Below are 13,869 nucleotides of genomic sequence, written 5' to 3'. Positions count from 1 at the left end.
CACAGAGGGAGGCACTACACAAAGCTGGAATGAGATACAGTGTGGCAGGATAACTTCTGTACATGGAAGTTGCCATTTCTATGAGGCAGGAACATTCCCCAGCTTCACGGAGGTTAAGGTCACGCAGTATCACACTGAGGTGTGCCCAAGTGCTCAGCCTTGGGCTGTAGATGAATCCACACCAGCTCACAGGGGGAGGGAGGAGCTGCTGTGAGGGGTCTGGAGAACACAGCAGGTCAGGCTTCCCAGCAGTGGCAAGGTGGCCGGAGCACGGCATGGTGTGGAGAGAAAAGAAGGGTAAGCGGCAGGCAGCAGGAGCAGCCCAGGCCCCGAGACCGACCTCCGTCCAACTGTACAAGGCGAGACTTCGGGACTGGCAGTGCTGCCTGCTTTTGGTCGAGGCCTGCCCCAGCTGGTCTGGGACATCCAATACCTGGCAGTAGGTACACCTGTTGGCTAGGGGTTCTGGAAACATCTGAGCCATGGGTAGCCCTGATGGAGAAGGCAGCCCTTTCAGGGGACTGCTCAAGAGCCAGTTCTCTCCTTTCCCCTCCCTAAGCTATAAGAGAACAGGAAAGTCTCTTAAGCTCCTTGAAGTCAGGGAGGGCATAGTTCCAAGTTTTTATCTCCAGGACTTAACACTGAGATGGCAGAGTAAGTACTAATAACCATGTCCTCAATAGAGGCCACCAAATGTCTTTTCCTTTAAGCCTGAAATTCCACCAAATGAAGAATTATTTGAATTAAAATAAAATGGCTGCTATTTATGAACACATATGCCAGACACTGCACTGGGTGCTTCACACATTATTTGAGGCAAGGCCTGCACAGCTTAGCAAGAACTATGGTGATGTCCCTGATTCCATTAGGGCCAGAGATAATCATTCATTCTTTTAATTAAAAGCAGAGCAGGTTACAGAAGCCACAAGAAACAGAAGGGGCTATCTAGAAATCAAGGAGAGCCAGTCGGAGCAGTAGCCAAGGGCTCCAGCTCTGAAGCCTGACTACATGGATTCCAATCCCAGTTTAGCCATTAATTAACAGTATAGCCAGAGGCAAATCACTTACCCTGTAAAATGGGAATAAACACCACAACTACCTCCTTCGGGATGTTATGAGGATTAAATAAGCTAATCTGTATATAAACTATGGAGAATGGTGTCCAGCACACGGTAGGTGCTATATAAGGGTTAACTGCTATTAACATTATGAAGAGATCTGGGTTCCTCTTTGGGATAGCGTGACAGCAGTGTGAGAGAAGAACTTACCCAGATTCTCTGCCTTGTAGGTTATTTTGCTGGGCTGGCAGAAGGGCAGTGAGTAGTATTCATAAGGCAGCTGGGTGCGAGAGCTGGTGAGCTTCACAGCCTAGTGGAAGAAGGGAGGCCATTATTCTTCAACCCAGAAATCAAGATGACTGTTTCAGTAATCCTCCCTGGTACCCACTCATCTTTAGTATACTCGGCATTATCATCTAATAGGCAAACTAACCACAGCAGACACAACTCTGGTATACTATACAATACAATTATTTCACAGTTCACTAGTTTTAGATTACATTATAGATTTTGTTTAAAATCACAACCAAATCCAATATATACTCAGAGTCCTTAACATGCTGATATCCTTTGACCCTACAATTTCACTTCTGGGTATCTTTCCTAAGGAAATAACTCCAAATAAGGGAAAAAACTTCAGGAACAAAGAGCTCACTCCTCATTCCTAACCACAGTGGTCTTCTGCCTCTAGTTCCTTGAGCCTGACCAGCTCTCTCTTGCTTCAGGCTTTGAACCTGCTCCTCTCTGCCCGACTCTCTGACTCCTTCTCACATTTGGTCTCAGCTTAAATCCCCTCACCTTTGAGTCCTTTCCTTATCATCTTATCAAAGGAATTCCCTCATCTTCTGTATTTCAACACTTCTAGTTACCTTTGTAGCATGTCTGATAAAATGTAATTATTTTATGTTTTTGTTTTCTTTTTCCAGAGAAATCAGCCTCCCCTACTAGAATTTAAGATTAAACTCCATGAGGGCAAGGACCATATGTGTCTTGCTTACCTATGTAACCACCGTGCCTAGAGATCTAGGTACATAGTAGGTGCTCGATAAATGTTTGCACAATGAAAAAAGAGAAAAAAATGGAAAAACAGCTAAAAGCCTCGTAATGGGAAATTGGTCAATAAACCACAATATATTCGTTCAATTAAATATTATGCAACCATTAAAGATGAAGTTTAAGAAGACCATGAAGAAGAACATTTAGGAAGTGATGCAAGCACACAGAATGCAGTTCTGGAAACAGTGACAGCCACAGACAACTCCCCAAAACATGGATAAAATAGAACCAGTCAAAATGTTGCAAAAAAAAAAAAATTAATCAATTAATTATTTTAAAGTTTTTTTTGATGTGGACCATTTTTAAAGTCCTTATTGCTATTGTTACAATATTGCTTCTGGTTTGTTTTGGTTTTCTGGCTGCGAGGCATATGGGATCTTAGCTCCCCGACCAGGGATTGAACCCACAACCCCCTGCATTTGAAGGTGAAGTCTTAACCACTGGACGGCCAGGGAAGTCCCAAATTTTAATTTAAATGCAACTAAAATTATTTTTGCTATTTAAAAACTATTAACCATTCCTCATACACCATCTGAAAGTATAAATAGTTTTTAGAATCCAGGTCCACAATCCTTACTTAAAATTCTTGCTTTGGAATTAGGATTTTTAATTTAATTTTAAAAGATTTAAAATTTAATTTAATTTAATGACTGTTTCAGTAATCCTCCCTGGTACTCACTCATCTTTAGTATACTCGGCATTATTACATTAATAATTATTACATTACATTACATTATTACATTAATTTATAAATTATAATTTAATTTAATTTAATTTAATTTTAAAATTTTTCTAATTTTAAAAGAGCAATGTGGTATATTATAAAACCATGGGTTTTATAACACCCCCCAGCTGGGTCTGGAGCAGTACCCCACATTCAATGACAAGGAAATGCAAAAATATTCATACTAAGTGGGAAAAATAAAGTTAATAAACAGTTCAGGTCAGGTCTCGCCTACAAGAGTTTAGAAAAACTCTAAGTTTCAGAGCTTTTTAGATGTTGGATTGAAGGACGGGGGACCTCTATTAAGCATTTCATGAACTGCTTGAGGCGAAATGACCAAAAAGTTATTATCTGTTATAACAGCCTGTTATTTTGTGTTTCTTAGCATTCTCTCCTTCTGGACAATCAAAAAAGAATCCACATTACAAAGAAACTGAGTCTCACCTTTATGTCCCCTCCCGCCCTCTCCCTTCCCACCCAAGGTGTAGTTCTCACATGCCCAGCTTGGCAGGACTGAAGCCAGAACCACCCTGTCCTCCCCATGCCACAAGCTTTGCTCTGGAGGGGGCTTCTGGCAGAGGCACTGGGAGGAAGGGTGCTGTGGCGGTTAAGAGCCGGGCTCTGAACTAACCCTATGTCTCCCTCACAATGTGACCTTGGACAAGCTGGTTCACTTCCTCGGGCCTCAGTTTCCGTAACTGTAAAATGTTCAGTAAATCTCTAAAACATACAGTATCTGCCTCAGAGGGCTCTTAGGGGGCATCTTGAGCTAAGCCATGCATAATGCCTGGCATGTAAATAATCCTCAATAAAGGTGACTAATTATTGTTCCCGAAAATTACAAGTCTGACTTCCAAGGAAGAGGGATGCTCACAGTAATGCAACACATGGAATGGTGCATTTGCTTGTTACTACCACATAGTTCTAAATGCAGACACTTTCTAATAGTCATTGATCATATGTATTTATCCACCCTACCAGGCTATGTACTAGGAGCTGGTGACACAGCAGTAACCGAGAAAGATAATATCCCAGCCCTTGTAGAACTTGATTTGTGGTAGTTTTCGTTTTTCCACAAATGTATTATATTTTTAACCTCTAAACTGGTTAACTCCCCCTGGATAATGAAAAGTTGCTTGCATCTAATGCCCCAAATAAGCATGACATGTAGCAATTTATAATTTTGCAAATGCCCAAAATGTGGTGGCAAACAAAGGCACATGTACATGACAGCACGTCAGGTGGATGGCCCTTTGTGATTTTCTGGGCTTGTTCCCCCTTGTGAACACTGTGATGCTTAGGACAGGATAAAAACTTTATTTTCACACAATCTCACTGCTTTGCTTTTGCACAGACCAGTGAAGATGTGGTTCCCATCAACAAGAAATGTACATTTTAGGAGCAGAATTTATTTTCATTACTTTATAAGTTTTGCTAGACCTTTGTACAGAATCACTAAGGATTTGAAGGACTACTTAAAAACTTCAACTATACGTTATTTTGCCTATGGGGGACCAATGTGGTAGTCAAGAAGCTGGGGGTTTACGGAAGTGTGAGAATGCCGAGTACCCTACACTGTAAACACTGCACAGAAAAAAAAGACTAAGAAAAATAACCCAAAGTATTAAGAGTGGTTATATTTGGGTGATGGTAGAGAGGAGTCCCTATAGCTGGGAGCTCTGGAACAAGGTCACACCCCTTGTCTGGTGGCCAGTCCTCTCTGCTCAATGTGGGAGAACTCTGCAGCTGGCCACTCCAGTTCCAGAGCCTTCCATAGGACTCTGTTTATCACAGTTTAATATCTCCCTCTGCCCAGTCCTGCTTCCATTACTCCCTCCCGAGTGCCGACCCTGAGCGCCTAGTCAATAAATCTCTTGCACCAAATCTCCACCTTAGAGTTTGTTTCCTGGGAAATGAGATCCAAGAAGATCCACCACCAACCCTCAGCCGTGTTTAGGGCTCTGAAAATGCCACCAAGAGTCCGAGACATTAACCAAGGTGCCAGCCTGCCCACTGCCCCAATCAACCATATTTTAAAGGACTCTCCCATAACCCTGTCACAGGTGACTGACCCACAGGTGGGTATCTAGGCTGACAAGGTGAGGTGGCCCAGCTGGCTGTTCTTCTGGACTCTAATTTAGGATAGTGCTTTCAAATCCGAATCACTCATGTACCAACTTGCTCTATCTACTTACCATTTATTCTGCTATTTTCTTGGATATGATTCATTTTTAGGTAAATACCTTTATTTAAGAAGCAAACATTTTGGGCTTCCCTGGTGGCGCAGTGGTTGAGAGTCCACCTAGCGATGCAGGGGACGCGGGTTCGTGCCCCAGTCCGGGAAGATCCCACATATCGCGGAGCGGCTGGGCCTGTGAGCCATGGCCGCTGAGCCTGCGCGTCCGGAGCCTGTGCTCCACAACGGGAGAGGCCACAAGAGCGAGAGGCCCGCGTACCGCAAAAAAAAAAAAGAAAAAAAAAAAAGAAGCAAACATTTTAACACTATTAAAAATGGAAACCCAACAATGACAGCCATGAAATCATGAGTTGAAGTAATGGTTATATTTTCTAGTATAATTAAAAGAAAACAGCTATTAAAATAAAACATACGTGTCAGCCACTTAAAATCATCTCATATACCACCACTCAGATATGCAGTGCACCGTTTGGAAATACTGAACTGGAGAATCCTGGCAGAAGCTAAAATCGAAAAAAAAGGCCATAATAATCATGCGTATACATAGATGATATGAGTTATGCAGAGAAAGCCGGTAACATAGAGGAGGATGGAGAGAGGCAGAGATGTCACAGAGAAGGAGGCAGGTTGAGAGAGATGGAGACACAGAAAGAGGTGGGCACAGAAGCGAGTGAAAGTGAGAGAGAAACAAAGACACAGGAAGAACCAGAAACAGAGACACAGCCAAAGAGAAAGAGAGAGAAGGACAGAGAGAGAGAATGCACTCATACAGGGGGAGATGCAGAGACAGCCAGAGGCAGAGAGAGAGGAGAGGCGGCGGGGCCCGAGGGACACACCACTTCCGCCCCAGCCATGCGCAGTGAATCCTCTTCCTCCCAGGCTGAGCAGCACTGGTCTGGGTTCTCTGCAACCACAGGAGGGACGTGTCCTCTGGCCAGGCTGCCCAACAACTGGGCAACAGTTGGCTCCCACAGACCAGGAACCCACTTACCTTGATTTCTACAGGGTCGTTCTGGTGGAAGTTGATTGGTGCGACCCCAGGAACGTAGAAGGCCCCGGTATCACACATGAGAGAGAGAAGCAGCAGGGACCACGGCAACCAATCCTGCTTGGAAGAAGAGAGGTGGCAGTCGGAATGGGGGAAAGAGGTGAGCAGCCCTCTGGGGCACCGTCACATCTGCTTTAACTGACGCAGCCTCATCCCCACTCTGAGAAGCCTGAGGCCCCCCAAAGGCTACCCTCTAAATGCCCCCAAGGGTGCTATGAGGCACTGATCCTGCACTTCCAGAAATGAGCCACAAACTGAGTGCAGTAATTAACAGCAGGGCAAAAGGGCAGACTAATACAGGAGCCACGGCTCCCCACTCTTCGAGCAATGTCCCTTCCATCATGTCACATGTATCACTGTCCTGTAGGGCCAGCAGGAAACAAAGCTCCACAGTGTCCCATTAATTCCCATTTCTCCACATAGCAACGGGCTTGCTTTGTCAGGAAGCTCCTATGGTACCAATACATTTTCCTACAAACCGTCTCCAAAACTGTCCTGACCCCGCCGCCTCCCATCCTCTGCCTCCGCAGCTCCGTTCACGCCGGCCTTCATGTCTCCTGACAGCAAGTCCTTCTCCACCCCCTCAGGGCCATCGCTTTCACTGCTCCCTCCGTCAGAATGCCCTTCCCACAGGTGCCTGCCTGGCTCACCCCCTTATTTCATTCAGGTCTCTCTCGGATGTCATTTCCTCAGAGAAGCCTCCACCGACTACCCTGTCTAAAATGGCCTCCTCAGGGCTCCTATCACCCATTCTCCAACCCCTTACTCCACTTCTCTTCATGGACTTAGCTAATTGGCATGGACATATGTATCTGTTTCCTTGTGTATTATCTGTCCCCCTTCACTCGAATGTAATCTCTGTGGGAGCAGGGACTGTGTCCCCAGTGCCTGGCACCTGGGAATCAAAGGCAAGAAAGGTCAATTACCCACCTCAAGAAGTACCCCATCAAAGCATCTCTTTCCCTTCATTAATATGCTTCGCCCCCTCAAGGTACTAGAAGAGCTTCTTTCCCTCTGCCTGGCCTGAACAAGGAACTTTGTCGTCCACACACCTGATCACCAACTCAATTGCGCGGCTGCATCTGCCTTCTCTCTCCACCCCTTTTACCGCTGTGGCATTTCAGACCCTCATTTCCTCCCATCGGACACTGGCCACAGCCCCCTGATCACCTTGTCCCCGCATCCTTCAAGTCACCATCACCACCGTACACACACACACACACACACACACACACACACACACCCTCTCTCTCTCTCTCTCTCTCTCTCTCTCTCTCTCTCTCAGACGATTCTTTCTGGAACTCAGTGTTACAGGGAATCAGAATCACTCAGGGGGCTTGCCAAAAGTGTAGACTCATCTGTGTTTTTACCAGGAGCACAAGTTGAGGAAAACTGGCTTTCAAAGTTTAAGGTTCTGAGGTTATGTACTAGTTTAGATACAAAGCCTGGTCAAACTCTTAAAAGCAATATATTCATAGAGTGCTTTCCTCTGATCTGCTGTGATGTTTATAAGTATCTGTCAGCTGATGTGCATTATGAAATATGAAATAATAGTCTGACCCCAACAAAAACAGTGAAAAATGGCTAAGACAGTTGTATTGAATCTGGTAATCACAAGGTCAGCAGAATTAGGGGTGAAAGCAAGATCTTTAAAAGAAATGACAAGACAAAAAGGTGGAAAAATGTCTCATGGGGTAGGATTCTGTATAGGAAGTCAGTATGCTCCCCTCCTCTGTCATTTTTTTAAACTTTTTATTTTTAAATAAGTTTAGATTTACAGAATATACTATGAGAGTTCCCATATACTCTTCACCCACTTTCCTCTAATGTTAACATATTACATAACCATGTGTAAGAGAGGCTTTTAAAAAAATAACTAGGTTAAAAAAGTTTTGAAAAAGCAAAACATATACAGTAAATATTTGCGAAGATTATGGAAAAACCCGAACAAACTTTTTGGCCAGTCCAGTAATTCAAACAGTACAAATGGGTATAACCATGAAAAATAAATCTTCCTCCCTCTTCAGCTCCCCACAGACAACTGCTAGCACCAGTTCCTTGAAAATCCCTCTGGAGATATTCCATGCACATACAAAGAGAAGCCTTTAGTAGCATGGGTTTGCCTTGATACAGCAACAACAAACAGATTTTTATTCTTTCTTTCTGTGAGAGAAAGCCTACTGACTGTGGGCTGGTTACAGCTTCTGATTTCCTCTCCATCAAGTGGAGGATTTCCTCCACTTGACCAGTCATCAGAAGATTCTAGCCCTCCCTCTTTGCTAGGCCTCACTGGGCAGTCCTTAGATTGAGTGCTTTGTGTGAGAGAAATAAATCCTGTCCTTTGTTTTCCTCAAATTCCTCTTTGAACCTGAATTCCAGTTAACTAAATGCAAGGAAGACAAACCCTGTACTACTGATGTCAAATGTCAGCCAAAAGTCATTTAAAAATAATAACCCAACTCTAAATTTTTGAAAACTGATACAGAAAACAGACAATCCTCACACATAGATACTATCAACAAATCACAAATCAATTTATCTTATAGGAAGGATCAACAGATGAAAAATGGCAAAGAATTATTTCCACAATATGCTAGAATTTTTGAATAATATAAGTTGGCAACCAAAAGCAATTCAGAAGTTCAGTTTAGAATTAATGACTATACCAAGATGATGCTGTTAGTTTTAGATATTAAAATGTCACTGTTTCGATATTTTCATATAGCTGGAGGGATTATAAACTGAAACGTTTCTGGAGGGCAATTTGACGCTATCAAAATCCTCCCCCCAAAAAAGTCCCCCAGAAGTGAATACTCTTTGACCCTGCAATTCTACTTCTAGACATGTTAAGAAAAATGTGACAAATATGCCAAAATGTACATAAAAGGATGTTCACCACAGGTTTATTTAAAATAGTGAAATCGTTCACAACTTACAATAGTAAAATGTCCAATATTAGTGGAATGGGTTAAATTATGGTGTAACCACTTAGCCTTTTATGTAGTCATTAAACATGGTGATATACTTCTTGAGTAGGAATATTCAAGCTTTAGATTTATGTAGAAAAAGCAGGGGACAGAACCCTGCTCAGCAAGATATGCCCCTCTTTTTTAAAGTTATGTTTGAGAAAATGAGGTGATGTTTTCCTTTTTTGCATATCTGTATTTTCCAGTTTTTCTTTGGGGATTATACATATTTATACCACTTAAGAAAAATAATAAAATAAATTAGGCAAAAGAAAACATCACTGTTCTGAACGCCTAGGTTAGAGCAATTCTAGCTTGGTATGGAATGAACTCTACCTGCTGGCCCCAAGATGCCTTTCCATCAGCACCTCCCACCTTTTCTTTCTAAGCCTTCAGGACGACCCCAAGTTTGTCTCTGCCCTGGGCAAGCAGACTTGCCCAGGTGAGGCTGCCTTCAAGGCCTTTGCTCAGGCTGTTTCTGACACTTGCCCTTACCTAATTCAAGTCCTACCTATACTTGGAGGTCCAGTTGAAATGCTGCTTCCTTCAAGAACCCCCTCAGACCCCCACAGGAGGAATTATCCTCTTTCTTCTTTATTTTTCAAGGCAGTTGGCAAATATCTCTATGATGACACTAGAGGCAAGAAATTGGAAACTACCCAACACCCAAATGAACTTTAACATCTATACATGTTCAGAGACTGCCGCTTAAGTTATCTGACAAGTATTTAAATCTGTACTTGTTTAAGGCCCTACTATAGCACTTTTCACGTTGTATTAGGGTTTAAGTAGCTGCCATCTCTCCACCTGCACTAATCACTTGTCTGGCTTTGGTGATGTGAGTACTCAACAAATCCTTATCGAACAGGCTAACAATAAGCATCAACTAACCTCTGATCTATAAAAATGTAAAATCATACATTCACATACAGGTTGAAGACTATGGTTCTTAATCTTTGCTATATCCACTTGATAACTGATTTTCTTCAAATCCTCAAATTTAAGGAGTTCTTGACACCTCCCACCTTTCCAGCTGTCCAAGGACCTACTGTGAGAATCCCTGAGGCATGTATTACCTCTATACCCTATCTGTACATCTAGGACACTGGTTCTCAACCCTGATGCACATTAGAATAACCTGGGGAGTAAATGGATTAAATTCCCAATCAAAAGACATAGAGTGGCTGAATTGGTAAAAAGACAAAATCCAGTGATATGCCACCTGCGAGAGACACATCTAAAGACACACACAATGAAAGTGAAAGGATAGAAGAAGATGTTCCATGTAAACAATAACCAGAAGAAAGCAGGAGTAGCTACACTTATATCAGACAAAATAGACTTTCAGTCAAAAGCTGTGCCTAGAGGGCTTCCCTGGTGGCGCAGCGGTTGAGAGTCTGCCTGCCGATGCAGGGGACACGGGTTCACGCCCTGGTCCGGGAAGATCCCACATGCCGCGGAGCAGCTGGGCCCGTGAGCCTTGGCTGTTGAGCCTGCACGTCCGGAGCCTGTGCTCCGCAACGGGAGAGGCCACAACGGGAGAGGCCACAACCGTGAGAGGCCTGCGTACCGCAAAAAAAAAAAAAAAAAAAAAAAAAAGCTGTGCCTAGAGACAAAGAAGGTCATTATATGATGACAAAAGAGTCAATTCGATAGGAAGATAAAATAATTATAAATATATATGCACCCAACATCAGGGCACCTAAATATATAAAGCAAATATTGACAGATCTGAAGGGAGAAATTGACAGCAATGCAATAATAGTAGGGGACTTTAATATCCCAATTACAATACTGGATAGAACATCCAGATAGAAAACTGTTAAACAGCTGACTTGAACAACACTACAGACCAAATGGACCTATATATATAGACATATATAGAACCTTCCACCCAACAGCAGAAGAATACACATCTACTCAGGTGCACATGAAACATTCCCCAGGACAGACCACATGTTAGGTCACAAAACAAGTCTTAACAAATTTGAAAAGAGTGAAATCATTCCATGTATATTTTCTGACCACAAAGGAATGAAACTAGAACTCAATGACAGCAGAAAATGGGAAAACCTGCAAATAGGTGAAAACTAAACAATACCCTCTTAGATCAAAGAGGAAGTTGAACAAGAATTTTAAAGGTACCTTAAACAAAAGAAAAAAAAAGCCAAAATTTACAAAATGCAACAAAAGCAGTACTAAGAAGGAAGTTTACAGTGATAAATGCCTACATTAAAAAAAAAACAAACCCTCAAACAAACAACCCAACTTTACATCTCAAGGGACCGGAAAAAGAACAAACTAAGCCCAAGTTAGGAGAAGTAAGGAAATAATAAGATTAGAGCAGAAATAAATTGAAAAGAGAATGTGAAAAAATAGGAAAAAAAAACCAGAACTGTGTTGGTTTTTTGAAAATACTGACAAGCCCTTAGCAACACTAAGGAGAAAAAGACTCAAATAAATAAAATGAGAAATAAAAGAGGAGACATTACAACAGATGCCTAAGAAACAAAAAGGATCATAAGGGTCTATTGTGAACAATTATAGGTCAACAAATTGAATAAAAAGGAGACTGAATCAGTAATCAAAAACCTCCCAACAAAGAAAAGTCCAGGACTAGATGGCTTTAAAGGTAAATTCTAACAAACATTCAAAGAAGAGTTAATACCAATCCTTAAACTCTTCCAGAAATACAAGAGGGGACACTTCCAAACTCATTTTATGAGGCCAGCATCACCTGATACCAAAATCAGACAAAGATACCACAAGAAAAGAAAACTATAGGCTAATATCCCTGATGAACACAGATGCAAAAATCCCCAATAAAATACCAGCAAATTGAATTTAACATCTTGCTAAAAGGAGCATACACCAAGATCAAGTGGGATTTATCCCTGGGATACAAGGATGGTTCAACAAATGCAAATCAATCAATGTGATAAACTACATTAACAAAACGAAAGAAAAAATCACATAATCTTTTCAATAGACACAGAAAAAACATTTAACAAAGTTCAACATCCATTCATGGACTTCCCTAGTGGAGCAGTGATTAAGAATCCACCTGCCAATGCAGGGGACACGGGTTTGAGCCCTGGTCCAGGAAGATCCCACATGCCACGGAGCAACTAAGCCCGTGTGCCACAACTCCTGAGCCTGCGTTCTACAGCCCGCGAGCCACAACTACTGAGCCCATGCTCCACAACTACTGAGCCCACGCTCCACGACTACTGAAGCCTGCACTCCTAGAGCCCATGCTCCACAACAAGAGAAGCAGCTGCTATGAGAAGCCCGCACACTGCAGTGAAGAGTATCCCCCGCTCGCCGCAACTAGAGAAAGCCTGCGCACAACAAAGACCCAACGCAGGCAAAAAAAAAAAATCCATTCATGATTTAAATTCTCAAAGAAAAAAGTATAAAAGGAACTTACCTCAATGCAATAAAGGCCACGAATGAAAAGCCCACAGTTAACATCATTATTTCTTGCTAATCAAAAATATATGTGCTCTACCTCCTACACTGCTGGTGGGAATGAAAACTGGTGCAGCCACTATGGAGAACAGTATGGAGGTTCCTCAAGAAACTAAAAATAGAGTTGCCATATGACCCATCAATCCCACTCCTGCGCATATATCCAGACAAAACTATAATTTGAAAAGATCCATGCACCCCTATGTTCATAGCAGCACTATTTACAACAGCCAAGACATGGAAACAACCTAAATGTCCATCGACTGATGAATGGATAAAGAAGATGTGGCAAATACATACGTGTGTGTGTGTGTGTGTCTGTGTATACACACACACACACATATATATACACACACACACAAAATGGAATATTACCCAGCCATAAAAAAGAATGAAATAATGCCATTTGCAGCAACATGGATGGATCTAGAGATTATCATACTAAGCGAAGTAAGTCAAAAAGAGAAAGACAAATACCATATATTACTTATATGTGGAATCTAAAATATGACACAAATGAACTTATCTACAAAACAGAAACAGACTCCTCACAGATATAGAGAACAGACTTGTGGTTGCCAAGGGGGAGGCAGGGTGGGGGAGGGAAGGATTGGGAGGTTGGGATTAGCAGGTGCAAAGTATTATACATATGATGAATAAATGACAAGGTCCTACTGTATAGCACAGGAAACTATATTCAATATCCTGTGTTAAACCATAATGGAAAAGATTATGAAAAAGAATGTGTATATATATATATATATATATATATATATATGAGTCACTTTGCTGTACAGCAGAAATTAACACAACATTGTAAATCAACTATACTTCAATAAAATTTTTTTAAATATATATGTGTTCTAAATTTTCCTTCCTAGGAAGCCAGAGTCCAGACTTTTTGCCTTATCTGATATGTGATGTGAAGCCAGGGCAGAGGATTACAATCTCTTATGGTTATCAAGCCAATTAAATCTAAGAAGTTACTCCAGTTCTTTTGAAACAGAATCCTCCAATCTTAGCAGAGAGACACTGCCCTGGGGAACTCAAGGGCTCCATGAGAGCTCAGGTTGCAGAGGAATGAAAAGCAAATCCTGAAAGACTTCAATACCCTTTTGTTCCAAAGTCTCAAACCAATGGAGCAAGTAGACACAAAAAACAAACAAACAAAAAGACATAACAACAAAGAAAAAACTCACCCTAGCAGAAAACAACATTAAAAAGTAACAAGAAGCCACAGAGTCACTGAGCACCCAAAAGTAGGTACAAGGCACTGTGGCACAAACAGTCCCTTCCTTCCATTTACCAAGTCCCTGCTTTGTGCTAAGCACTTTACAAACACTGACTTG

At 42.0% G+C, this 13,869-nt stretch overlaps 1 protein-coding gene across 5 annotated transcripts in view; it reads right to left on the bottom strand.

The window, feature by feature from the left end:
* Positions 1-13,869, bottom strand: part of TM9SF4 (transmembrane 9 superfamily member 4) — a 56,741-nt gene that overhangs the window by 26,889 nt on the left and 15,983 nt on the right. For 3 of the 5 annotated variants that reach the window (XM_089896685.1, XM_022592715.3, XM_022592716.2), the window contains exons 2-3: positions 6,027-6,140; positions 1,269-1,368 (exon numbers count right to left, since the gene is read on the bottom strand). In XM_089896685.1, the coding sequence (XP_089752811.1) occupies positions 1,269-1,368; positions 6,027-6,140 (214 nt within the window). Of the gene's footprint in view, positions 1-1,268; positions 1,369-5,448; positions 5,777-6,026; positions 6,141-13,869 lie in introns of those variants that run through there. The other 2 variants (XM_089896686.1, XM_089896687.1) reach the window with 1 other exon arrangement.

Source organism: Delphinapterus leucas, chromosome 15, assembly GCF_059928025.1.
Source record: "Delphinapterus leucas isolate spDelLeu-1000000601 "Yukka" chromosome 15, BTC_Dleu_Yukka2, whole genome shotgun sequence".
Taxonomy (NCBI): domain Eukaryota; kingdom Metazoa; phylum Chordata; class Mammalia; order Artiodactyla; family Monodontidae; genus Delphinapterus; species Delphinapterus leucas.
Note: the sequence above shows the minus strand (reverse complement) of the source record. Positions and strands in the feature narration are given on the sequence as shown.